We start from the raw sequence: 12,640 nt of genomic DNA, 5'->3' as shown, positions 1-12,640 counted from the left end.
TGGATGTATTGTAAAATTGAGAGACTTGCTCAAAAAAATCTGGAATTACTAGTCAGTGCCTTTGCCATATCAACTACAGGTTGATTTAATATAATTTGTCACTTGTAGTTGTCCCAGTTCGTGCCATTCAGAAATGTTTATGGACACAGAATGGTCTACTCATAATTCTAACTCTTCATCTCAGCATATTATCATTATTCTAAATCTCCTTAATGGCTTCCCATATTGTCATTAGTTGGGAGTGCATTAATGATGATCCTGAATATATCTAGCATCTTCTCCCTGATCAAACCGTTAATTTTATGGGCCAGATGTTAATCTGTTACATCAGTGTAAATCAAGTGTAATTCTGTTATTTATAGTATTCAACCTATTGAGTTGTTTTTAAAAAGCAGCGTCTATCTTCTGATTATCTAGCATTTCCTAAATATCAGTATGAAATTTTCTGGTCTAGAATACTAAGCAATCATTCTTCTCTGCCATGGAAACAGCAAAGGTTAAAAAAAAATCTGCTTGGAGCTTTAGTTTTAAATGAAAGAAATGGAGATTTAAATACTTTTTTGAAGTATTTGAAGTTCTGATGCACCCTGACATTAAAATGAAGGACTCATAATTGTATTGTCAGATTTTTTTCTTCATTTGCCCACTTTGTTGATGATTGGAAAGCCATTGCCTGCTGTCAGATGTTCATCTGCAAAGAAAGAAGAGGAATTATTAAACTGAAAACAATGAAGTAATGAGAACATAAGAATGCCTTTACTAAGTCAGACCAATGGTTCATATAGCCCAGTATCCTGTCTTCAGACAGTGACCACTGCCAGGTGCTTCAGAGGGAATAAACAGAACAGGCAGTCTTTGAGTAATCCATCCCCCGTCGTCCACTCCCAGCTTCTATTAGCCAGCATGGGCAGGGATGGTGCCCCTAGTCTCTGTTTGCTAGAAGCTTTCTGAAAGTCCAACTACACTATATCTGTTGGATCACCCTTGTCCACGTGTTTTTTGAACCCCTCAAAGGATTCTAATAGATTGGTGAGGCATGATTTCCTTCTACAAAAGCGATGTTGACTCTTCCCTCAACAAATTTTTTCATCTATGTGTCTGATAATTCTGTTCTTTACTGTAGTTTTAACCAATTTGCCTGGTACTGAAGTTAGTCTTACCAGCCTGTAAATTACTATTATAAATTACCAAGCGGTTCAGCTAAATTCACCTGTTGGATCAGCTCCTGTGCTCCACTTAGGACTATATCAAGAATTGCCCCTCTTTTGGGTTCCAGGACTAGCTGCTCTAAGGAACAGTCATTTATGATGTCAAGAAACTTTATCTCTGCTTCCCATCCCGAGGTAACATGTACCCAATCAATGTGAGGATAGTTGAAATCCCCCATTATTGAGTTTTCTATTTTTATATCCTCTCTAATTTTCCAGAGTATTTCACAGTCACCATCACCATCCTGATCAGATGGTCAGCAGTATATTCCTACGGCTATATTCTTATTATTCAAGCATGGAATTTTTATCCATAGAGATTCTATGGTACAATTTGATTCATTTAAGATTTTCACTACATTTGACTCTGCTTTCTTTCATGTATAATGCCACTCCCCCACCAGCATGACCTAATCTGTCATTCTTATATACTTTGTACCCTGGCATTACCATGTCCCATCGATTATCATCATTCCACCAAGTTTCTGAAATGCCTGTTATATCAATATTCTCATTTAATATCAGGCACTCAATTTCACCCATCTGAGTATTTAGACTGCTAGCATTTGTATACAAGCATTTATAAAATTTGTCACTTTTAGCTGTCTGCCATTATGTGATGTAATTAAATGGGATGCTTCTTTCATTTCTCTTCATTTCCTATCTGTACTTTACCAACTTCCATCCTCTCCTCACTAGGATATAGAGAATCTCTATTAATAGATCCTTCCCTAAGGGATGTCTTTATCTGAACCATGTGCTCCTCCACACCTGTCAGCTTTCTCCCAGCCCTTGCTCTGCAACGTTTTTAATTTTACATGCCAGCAATCTGGTACTGTTTTGGCTTAGGTGGAGCCCATCCTTCCTGTTTAGGCTCTTGCTCTACCAAAAGGTTTCCCAGTGCCTAATAAATCTAAACTCTTATATCATCATCTCATCCCTGCATTGAGACCCTGCACTTCTGCTTGTCTATCTGGCCCTTTGCATGGAACAGGAAGCATTTCAGAGAACTGAAGTCCTGGTCCTGGGTCAATCTCTAACCTAGGAGCCTCAATTTGGCATCCAGGACCTCTTTCCTACCTTTCCCTATGTCATTGGTATCTACATGTACCATGACCACCCGCTTCTCCCCAGCACTGCACATAAGCCTGTCTAGATGTCTCGAGAGATCCACAACCTTCACACCCAGCAGGCAATTCACCATGCGGTTCTCCTGGTCATCACAAACCCAGCTTTCTGTATTTCTGATTATCAGCTCCCATTACTATTACCTGTTTCTTTGTAATAACTGGGATTCTCTCCCCTGAAGAGGTATCCTCAGTGTGAAGGGAGACCATGACATCATCTTGGGGGAGGGTCCCAACTATGGGACCATTTCCTTTGCCCTACTTTGATATTCTTCTTCCCTGAGACTTCAGTCCTCAGCAGCACAGAAGCTGTCAGTGGGACCACTCTACCATGTCCCGGAAAGTCTTATCTATGTTCCTTTCTGTCTCCCTTAGCTCCTCCAGTTGAGCCACTCTGGTCTCCAGAGCCTGTACTTGGTCTCTGAGGGCCATGAGCTCCTTGCAGTGTATGCACACATACAGGAATGTTGGAACAATTTGTATAGTTGGGGTGCTGAGAGCCACTGAACCAAACTGTAAACCCTATATGATGGAAACCACTTCAAGCCAGGGGGTGTGGCAGCACCCCCAGCACCTCTACTTCGAGCACCTATGCACACACATGCCACCTGCTCCCAAGGCAGGTAATCATACATGCTGCATTCAGTGTAGTAAACTGGATACCCCCACTCTGCTGCTGGACTTTGCCTGCATTCTTTTTACTCCTGCAGCTTTTTGTTTGGTTTTGTCTGTCTCTTTTTTTTGGGGGGGGGGGGGGGGGGGAGAGAGCGTAGGTAGTTATTGCCCTAAGTTTAGAGAATGTTAATCAGGTGTATCTAGTTCTCCCACTCCCTTACAAAACTCCCATTAGCTGCTCCTTTTTCGCTAGCTCTTCTAGTCACTTAGGAGCTGGCTTTTTAAGCCCCCTTTCTTACTGAGTTAATGGGTGTTAAAGGGCTTGGGGATCAAAGCCTTGTTAAGAAGTTCCCAGCCTTGCCTAGCAGGCTGCTTGGCTCAGCACATGGCACCCCTAACAAACAGACCACACTATATACTTCAGTCAAGCAGCAAGCACGGCTAACAAAGACAACAAACTCACCCAAGGGTCAGGTAGTCGCTCCTCCTTCACCTGGAGAACTCCCTCCCTGGGTAGTTGTATTCACCATCATATATTATACCTTTGTAAGAATTTCATTGTTTTTTTAGGCACCGTCTCTGGAGTTAACGAGAGCACTGCCTTCTCTTGGCCCACATGTAACAGATGTGGCAATGGAAAACTGGAGCAGCATCCACAGGATAGGTAAGAATCAGTGTGGTGCTTGATGTACCAAGGGTTTTTTGTGCAGATGCAGCCATATGTGGTACACTCATTCCTACAATGTTGTCTATGCCTGTATTCTCCCACAACAGCTACACGGTGGAGTTGGGAGGGAGAGGGACAAAACTGCAGGATTTTTATTGCTGATGGAATGACACAACCAGTAAGGGTAAGATTCACCTATTAAGGAAGACACAAGTAGACTCAAAATGGTATGAGTTTGCTATGATATATTTTTGTAGGTTACCTCAAACTGGTATGGATATAGTACGTTTCTCACTTTTTACTGGTATGTATTAGTTAACTTCTGTGTTACTCCTTCTTTTACATTAATGTAAATGAGAGGAGAATCAGGCCTGTTAAGTTTATAACCCGAATAAAAATGACACTTTTCTACAAATAGATCACAGCTGTAAAGTCTGATTTCTCAGAACCTTTCAGGGCTCGAAGCAAATGGTATCTGTTATGTTGAAAGGGACACTGGGGCAACTGCATCCTGGGACATTGGTTCAGCACTGGCTCAGGAAGAACTCTACCAATTAAATTACAAATGCTACCTCTCAGCACAAATTCTACCAGCTGAATTACCAATGCTACTTCCCACCAGAAAGTTCTTGGGAAGTCTACCATCTAAGTACTTACCTAGTCTCATCTTGCATAGTTTTAAAGACCTTGATGGGATGACAGCACAAGACAATAATGCTGTAGGCATAGTGTAAAGGGAAGAAAAAAAGGATGTCTTCTAGTGACAAGATACATAAAGAGGGATAGAGTTATTTTGATTCCAGATTCTGGTAATTTACAGTTAAAGGGATAAAGGAATATTTACAACAAAAATTAAAAAAAATACACTGTGTACTGTGTTATATATAATTTCCGCTGAAAAACCGCAAGCCGAAAATACAAAGATTGCCCTATATTTTGGTAGGTTTTTTTAAGTATGTTATTAGTAGTGCCTCTGTGTGTGTTTTCCAATGGATCAGACCCTATCATTTGAAGGAAGTTTTGCTGTTATTTAGCTAATAATGTAATGTAAATTTATTCCATAAAACCCCAGTTCAGCAAAGCATTTAACCATGTGCTTAATTTTATTCATGTGATAATTCAATGAGACTTAAGCATGCTTGAGTACTTCGCTGAATCAGGGCCAAAATCAGTACATCGTTTACTTATTTGCCCTCTGATCTGATGACTGATACTTGTCTTTCATATGTCTCTTCCATCACTATTTGTTCACATATGTTTCAGGGGATCATATTACTGCAGCCTGTGCTCCCAAACAGTAATTTTACCAGTTCTCAAAATGCAACTGGAAGTCTTTCTGCACTGTCCATCCCGACCTCATTGTACTGTGAAAGTAAAGGTGAGTGTAGATAATAAAAGTGCTAATTGTATCCAGTATATTGAGGGTAGGTGTGTTGATATCAGATGCTCTGAGACACAATTTTCTATGCAGCCCCTGATGGAAGAAAAATGATAACTTTGTTAATACAACAAAAAGAAAATCCTAAAATTAATGTGGTACTGAAATGGAGATTAAGGGTCTAATCCTGCAGTCCTTACTCAGGTAAAACACCCCTTGAGTTCACTCTTAAGAGCTTCATCCCACAAAATGCTGAGCACTTCCTACAAGGTGCTGAGCACCAACAACTCCCATTGAAGAACTTGGCTGGATTGGGCCCTTAGGAAGTAATGAGCCATGGACATGTATTCATAGATTCATAGATATTTAGGTAAGAAGGGACCATTATGATCATCTAGTCTGACCTCCTGCACAACGCAGGCCACAGAATTTCACCTACCACTCCTGCAAAAAAACCTCTCACCTATGTCTGAGCTATTGAAGTCCTCAAATCGTGGTTTAAAGACTTCAAGGAGCAGAGAATCCTCCAGCAAGTGACCCGTGCTCCATGCTACAGAGGAAGGCGAAAAACCTCCAGGGCCTCTTCCAATCTGCCCTGGAGGAAAATTCCTTCCTGACCCCAAATGTGGCGATCAGCTAAACCCTGAGCATATGGGCAAAATTCATCAGCCAGATACTACAGAAAATTCTTTCCTGGGTAACTCAGATCCCACCCTATCTAATATCCCTTGAAGTATTCTTCAATGAGCCAACTGATAGGCCATAGCTTAAAGGAAATATGGGTGTTTTGACTCGCATCCTGAAGTTCTTTTTCAGTATTACTCTTAGGTCTTTTGGTTTTGTCAGTCAACTGCATTGTAAAACATTGGACAGACATTTCTAGGCTCAAGATACTAGTTTTCACTTTTAACATGGAAAGTGAATGTTACACATAAATATGATTTTTGTCTTGTCTTCCTTTCACTTTTTTATTGCAGCTGCTACAAAAAACAATTTCTTCTGTCCTGATGTCATCATCCAGTGAGGATGGGGTAGGTATACATAAGATAAATAAAGAAATTGAAATTTCTTGAATTTTAGTTTAGAGGCAGAGTTCCAAAGTGGACAGTAGCTATTCTGAGCTGTATGTAAACATGCTAAGAATACTTTGTTCTTATATAGCATCTTTCATTTGGGAATCTGGGAATGCTTAGGAAAAAACAGAGTCTCACTACACCCTGACAGTACACTTATTTACAGATGGGCACTTAGTGCAAGTCAGTGACAAAACCAAGAGTCCTGGCCCGCTAGTTCTTTCTTCTAACACCCAGACCCAATTGCTCTCAAGTAACTGTCACTGAAGTTTCATCATAGGAAGCAGCACGAAAAAAACCTGTAAAATATATAATAAATTGTTTTATTGGAACCCAAATAAATCAAACCACAGATACATGAAACACAAGCAACCATGCTCTATAAGACAGTCATCAAGTGGTTTACTCTCTTGGTCTGAGATATCATCAGTATAGCCCTATTTGCTTGTCTTGTGTTTTATATGGTATGTTTAGTTGTCACTAACACAATACACTGTATTAATTTGATTTATAAGGAATATTTTAAGTGGAAAGTTTTTCTTAAAATTATTTTGCAGTGAATTGTTTCCTGCTCTTTTATATTGTAGATACTTTAGTATATGTAAGCTAATAGACTTATGGTTTATAGAAGACCGTTTTTAAAATGATTAATAATCTTCCTGCAACTCTTGAATACAAAGCCAGTGTTTGATAGAGTACTTGCACATCAATTCCGAAGTCTATTCAAATGTCATTTGACACAAGCTTCTTTCCATTAACTATTTTTTGTTTGGAAAGTATGACAAAATAATGTAGCCCTTTTTTGAGTGAGTTGGGTTAGTTAACTAAAACAAACAAAACCCAAAGAAACTCATTTTCATGCTTTAAGTCTTAAGAATATTTGCCAGTTATCCAGAAAGATTACACCCGAAAACTTGCTGTTTGGAGGGGTTTTTTTTCCTTCTAGTTGAAATCCAGTGATAACTTCCCCCCACCCCACCCCACCCCCCTATACTGCACTAATTCAAACTGCAGCGTTATTTTAAAAAGAAAACACATTTAGGGAAAGACTAAGCATAAGAAATATCACTTCAAATTGTAATTTTTGCCAAAGTTAGTGTGGGCTTCAAATAAAAATGTCTTTTCAAGCCTGGTTCGAACAGCCACTACTCCTATTTTCTAATCCTGGTTCTACCATCTTTCTGTGTAACCTTGGACAAATCACCTAACCGTTATACCTTAGTGTACCACACTATAAAATGAATATAGTAGTACTTACCCCACAGAAATGTTGAGGCACAATTAGTATTAAGCTATATTGTGATCCTTAAACAGAAAAAGCTATATAAATGCAAATTATTATAACTATATATGTAGGACTGTACAGGAACAGGTGTAAAGTTTTTTTTGGTTTTGTTTTAAGGTTTTATTTCGAATGGGATTTTTTTCTTTGGTTACCTTCTTACAGACCATGCACACACACAGTGCCCTATCACATGCAAAATCCTTGGGTGTCCAAGAAAGCTATATAAAGAAGCAATTGGTTATGCTTTCATGGACTGGGTGCTAGATTGCAGTAGCCATTATACCTACTGCAGTTTTAAGAGCCTGACCGTGAGATCCATTCTAACTGCGACTGCTGGGAATTGTTTTATTTCTAAAATTATTGAAAATCTAATTCGTTTATCAGACTAAGTACATTCTTTGTAGCAGCATTTCACCATCTTATTTTGTTTAGCTTCATTTTTGAGCAGTAAAAATGTTGTACACTGGAAGAGGACCTTACACTCTATCTCTGAGTTGTGTGAACAGAACGTACAGTACTGTTTGTTTAATCAACATGCCTTTATCACTACAGAGTTATGAGTTGAAGAGTGTGCTGGGAAAGGAGGTGGGGTTATTAAACTGCTATGTCCAGTCTGTAACCAACCATCCTAGCTGTGTTGGATTGGAGGAAATTGTCCTTCTGGAAGCAGGAAGAAACTAAACCGAATGCTGTCAGCTACTATAATATCCATGGACTTTGTAATGTGGTTATTTGATAACTATACCCACAGATAATGTATAATGCAAGCATGATATAGTGAGGTAGTTTATTAAAACTGTGATTTAGAAAATATATTGTTGCTAAACTTAAAAAAGCTAAATATAATTTTTTTAAAATCTTGATTTTTTTGAATGTTTCTATTGTGTTTTTGATCAGTCCAGAATTTAAGAGTATAGTTCTTGAGAGTGTTCTGTTGGAGTAAATGTTCATGAATGTAAAACAACTTGTTCTGGAGGTTTGAATGTTTGTAAAGTGTGTTTTTGGTGATTTTTTTATAATGGGTGTTATGAATATTGTGTATGTATCAATACTTGTGTGTGTATCAAAAGAATAACATTTTAAATGTTATTTTTGGAATAAGGGTTTTACCATGAGTGGTGGACCTTAATTAAGCTATCTGTTTTAATAACAATTTCCAGATGCATTATACACTGCACACCATTGATACTGAACTGTAACGTTATTACCACTCTGCAATAAATATTACAAATACAGATTTTAATGAGCCTCATTATCTTTCAGATATGATAAATGGTGTCAAAGGTGTATTGAACTAGTGTTTTATAAGTTAGTCATAGTCTAAATATAGAAATACTGTGGCATCGAACTTCCCATGAGGTGGATGTTTCATTGTATAGTATAAATGTGTATGAAGAGCAAAGAACAAACTGGTTCAGGAGTGGTATAATTGTTCTGATAGCTGCATGTAGCTATGGAGACATCGTTATAACCTTAATCTTTTGTGTTCATAACTGAACTTTAATGTAAGACTAGACTGTAAGGTTATTAAGGTACCAACTGATTTTTTTCTTTGTCCTGTACAGCACAGAGCACATTGTCTGCACTTAATGAAAAAACAATAGACCAGAGTTATACAGTAACTAGTTTTGCATGCTGAAAAGATTTTCCTACCTGATTTGTGGCTATTGAATAGACAAATAACTGTAAATCGGTCTCCTGCTAGTCATTTCTGGGGTAATCTGAGATAACAGAATGACTTTTAGGCACTCTTTTGAGCACTAATGAATAACCAAGCCTTTGAGTCAAAAAAAGACCTTTTCTTCCTTAGCTGTTTTACCTTAAGAAAAAGCTACAAACAGTGGGCCTAGTCCATCAAATACCAGGTGTAATACTTACTGCTGTGAATAGTCCCACTGAAATCTATGGAACTATTTTCTGCAGGTAAGCACTACACCCTGGTAGTGTTTGCAGCATTAGGTTGGTTTTCTGCAGGCCACTGCTGCCCCCACACATGCTGTGCTGCTAATAAGTTTCCTTCCAGATTATGAACAAATTTAGGTGACTAAATTGACTTAAATATATGCAGTTATTTTCAGTGTCAGTTCTGCCTCTTGGACCCTCACTGTCAGTAGAACTGCACAGCAAAGGTGGTCAGTTTGTTCACTGAGTAGGATTCAGAATACTAAAATGTATCCATACAAGAAACTAAAGATTTATGTACTTGCAGCAATAATGTAAATAACCTGTTCATTCCACAAGGAATGCATTTTTCCTGAGAGACTTCATAGCCTTAAAACCTCTTTGTACAAGTAATAGTATACATGGCTTGACCTGATTTTGGGGTATTTTACAGTGGGAGCTCTGTTGTCTTGAGGATTTACCAGTTTAATAGCAAAACTTAGCTTCCCCTGTGTTTTATTATGCTACTTGAGAACCATGGTAGGAAATGGCCTACTTGTTGTTAAGAGTTCAGCCATTGGTGGATCAGTTAGCTTGAACTGTTGTTATAAATAGTAATTACTGACTCAACGTTGGTATAGCAGAATGTAGGGGGTGCAGAAAGGTATACTTTATAACCATTATACTGGCAGACATGAATTTTAACCCTATTAATGAATACCAAAGTGTTGCCTCCATTTTCTTTTGAGATGTTTAAAAGATTTAGTGCACTAAATAAGCCTATTAGTTTTTTCCTAATTTAAAATTAAACTTTTTTTAAAAAGTTGTACTTAAAGCACACCTCCAGTCTGGGTTTTACTGATGAATCACATTTCCATATTAATCATACTATGCATGTTTGTAACTCCTGAGAAGTACCGCTCCACCTGTTGCATTTACACTCAACCCAAGGCTCCAAAGCATAGGGCAAAGACATGAAGCAGAAGTGATTAAAAATGCTTTTTTATTTTTAGAAATGCTGTAAAAATTGATATAAAAGGTTGAGCATGCTCAGTCTTTTTCCTCCTACTATCTACAGTATAAAGAGGGTTTTTTGAATCATTTTTACAAATGTACCATAGCTGCATCAATATGAGTAAAATGTAGAAAGAACAAAAACAACTATTACAAAAATAATTTAAGGGGAAAAAAACACAAAAGTTTAGCTTTTTTTCCTTTTCTCTCTCTCTCTCGCTAGAATTTTTTTGCAAGTTTGGCCGTTAAAGACCCAGGGTCCTAGCCCAATCTTGCTACAACATTCAAAAGAAACTGAAATCCAGCACAATTTCACTGTTGTCTTCCTCTCTCCCTTCATGCCGCTTAGGGAGCCGAGCAGCGGCGGCGGCCCCCTCCGCAGTCCTGAGGCACCGTCCCCGCCGCAGGTAGGCCAGTCCCGCCTCTGCAGCGCGGCTGCTCCGTGGAGGTCTCTGAGGTATTGGTAGGATAAGGCAGTCACAGTCCCTCGCGTCCCTGCCCACTGAGTTACCGGCAGTCGGTGCCCGAGCCGGGCTGCAGGAAGGAGGCGCCAGGCAGCTGCTTGAAGAAGTGCCGGAGGCTGGTCAAGTCCCGGCTCAGCTGCTCGATCTTCTTGTGCAGCTTCTCGTTCTCGGCCGACAGCTCCAGCAGCTTCTGCTGCATCTCCTGGTTGCGGCGCTTCGCCTTGTCGCGGCTCTTGCGCACGGCGATGTTGTTGCGCTCCCGGCGCTGCCGGTACTCGGGGCTGAACCTGTCCACCCACTTCTTGCCGCTCCGCTCTTTGCCCGCCGCCGCCCCCTGCCCGCAGGAGGAGGACGACGAGGGGGACCTGGTGCTGCAGCTGGACGGCGAGCTGCTGCCCGCGGGCTCGGGCGAGGTGGGCGGCGTGGGCTGCCCGCTCAGGTTCATGATGGTCTGGGCGCAGGTGGCGACCTGCGAGGGCAGCAGGGAGGCGGAGAGGTCCCTGTCGCTCCAGTCCGGCTCCCGCTTCAGGGCGGCCCGCGGGGCGGAGGAGGAGCCGGGCCGAGGCTCGCCACCCAGCAGGGCGCCGCCGAAGTCCTTGGCGGGGTCGCGGCCCGCCGGCGGCAGGTACTCGCCGTAGTCGCCGCCCCGCTCCGCCTTGTGGTTGCTGTTGAAGAGGTCGGCGAAGAGCTCGTCGTTGCACAGCTCCAGGTTGGGCACCGCCGACATGGAGTCGATGTAGGAGCTGAAGTCGATGGCGCTCTCGTCCTCGTACATGGCCGGGGCGGCGGCGCTCAGCTCGGCCAGGCTGCTGCTGCCGCCCCCCTGCTCCTCGGCGCTCATGCCGCCGCTCCCGGGCTTGCAGGAGGGGCTCAGCCCGCCGCCGCCCGCCTTAGTGTCGTAGAAGTTGGCCGGCTCCAGGGACCAGTTCCTGTAGCATGCCGGGGAGTCCAGGCTGTACAGGGCGGCGGCGCTCATCGGAGAGCGGGCAGCGGCGGCGCAGGGCTGACGGGGGCGCAGCGGGGCCCGGGCTCCGCGGGCTGTTCGCGCCGCCACACGGGAGGGGCTCCCCCTCGGCTGTCCGGCTGGGCTGGAGGCTGCTCCCGGGCTCACCCTGCCCGGCGGCGTGTCACGCTGGGAGCGCCCAGGCCCGTGCCCACGAGGAGGTTGTTCCGACACCGGGTCAGCTAGTCTGAACCTGGGAGCCGCCGCCTGCCCCGCTTTTATCTGGCCCCGGCCCCGGCCCCGCCCCCCTGCCCCGGTGACGGGGCGAGCGTGTTACTGGAATCCCTCGGGCCCGGGGCTGTGCCGCGCGAGGGGAGGGGTTTGCCCTGCGCCGCTGCCGGGGGGCGCGGAGCCGCGGAACCTAAATCCGAGGCTGCGCCTCCTAAATCTTTGCAGCAGCAGCAAGTTGGGGGAGGTCGGGCTGCTTCCGCCACCGAGCCGGAGCCCGGGCGAGCTCCGCCGGCTGCCGCTGGGAACGCGCCTGTAACAGGCGGCGGGACTTGCTGGTCTCATTCCCACCTTCCTGTTTATGGGGGTTTGCGCTGCTCGGGTTCCTGGGGAAGGGGCGGGAGCGAGAAACCACTTGCCCTGAACCGTACACGAGCAATGCACGTGGGCTGCAAACGTGTCCCCTGGGCAGGACCAGGGTAACTGTTAAGCCCCAGAGCAGCGCCAAGGCGTTGAGCGCCAGCGGCTGATTTCGCAAAGCTCAGCGTCGCCGGGGACTCCCGTGGCTGGCGCTGGGTCCCAGCCTGCCGAGGAGACGGCTCACCTTCGCCCGGTGCGCTGCCTAGTGAGGTGGCGGCGATCGGTACTTCGCCTGCTGCACCTGAGGCTGGGCGTAGCTCGCAGCTTGTGTATTGCAAGGCTCGGCATCAGCCACGGTTTAGAGGGACACTCCGCCTGGCCGATGAATTTCCCCCCC

At 43.4% G+C, this 12,640-nt stretch overlaps 2 protein-coding genes across 4 annotated transcripts in view; one reads left to right on the top strand and one right to left on the bottom strand.

The window, feature by feature from the left end:
* The window catches only part of SPIDR (scaffold protein involved in DNA repair), a 333,236-nt gene extending 324,648 nt beyond the window's left edge, over nt 1–8,588 (top strand). For all 3 annotated transcript variants that reach the window (XM_075125247.1, XM_048840608.2, XM_048840607.2), the window contains 4 exons: nt 3,521–3,614; nt 4,881–4,995; nt 5,973–6,026; nt 7,906–8,588. In XM_075125247.1, the coding sequence (XP_074981348.1) occupies nt 3,521–3,614; nt 4,881–4,995; nt 5,973–6,026; nt 7,906–8,034 (392 nt within the window). In that variant the 3' untranslated portion in view covers nt 8,035–8,588. The remainder of the gene's footprint in view (nt 1–3,520; nt 3,615–4,880; nt 4,996–5,972; nt 6,027–7,905) is intronic.
* Nucleotides 8,589–10,220: 1,632 nt separating this feature from the next.
* On the bottom strand, nt 10,221–12,354 carry CEBPD (CCAAT enhancer binding protein delta). The gene has a single exon (XM_048840615.2). It carries the CDS (start codon nt 11,686–11,688, stop codon nt 10,756–10,758), a length of 933 nt encoding a protein of 310 aa, XP_048696572.1. The 5' UTR covers nt 11,689–12,354; the 3' UTR covers nt 10,221–10,755.
* Between the last annotated feature and the right edge of the window lie 286 nt (nt 12,355–12,640).

This window comes from Caretta caretta, chromosome 2 (genome assembly GCF_965140235.1).
Source record: "Caretta caretta isolate rCarCar2 chromosome 2, rCarCar1.hap1, whole genome shotgun sequence".
In the NCBI taxonomy this organism is placed as follows: domain Eukaryota; kingdom Metazoa; phylum Chordata; order Testudines; family Cheloniidae; genus Caretta; species Caretta caretta.
Note: the sequence above shows the minus strand (reverse complement) of the source record. Positions and strands in the feature narration are given on the sequence as shown.

Coding starts and splice junctions, on each gene's coding strand:
- CEBPD (XM_048840615.2), bottom strand. CDS start 11,688: ATGAGCGCCGCCGCCCTGTACAGCCTGGACTCCCCGGCATGCTACAGG.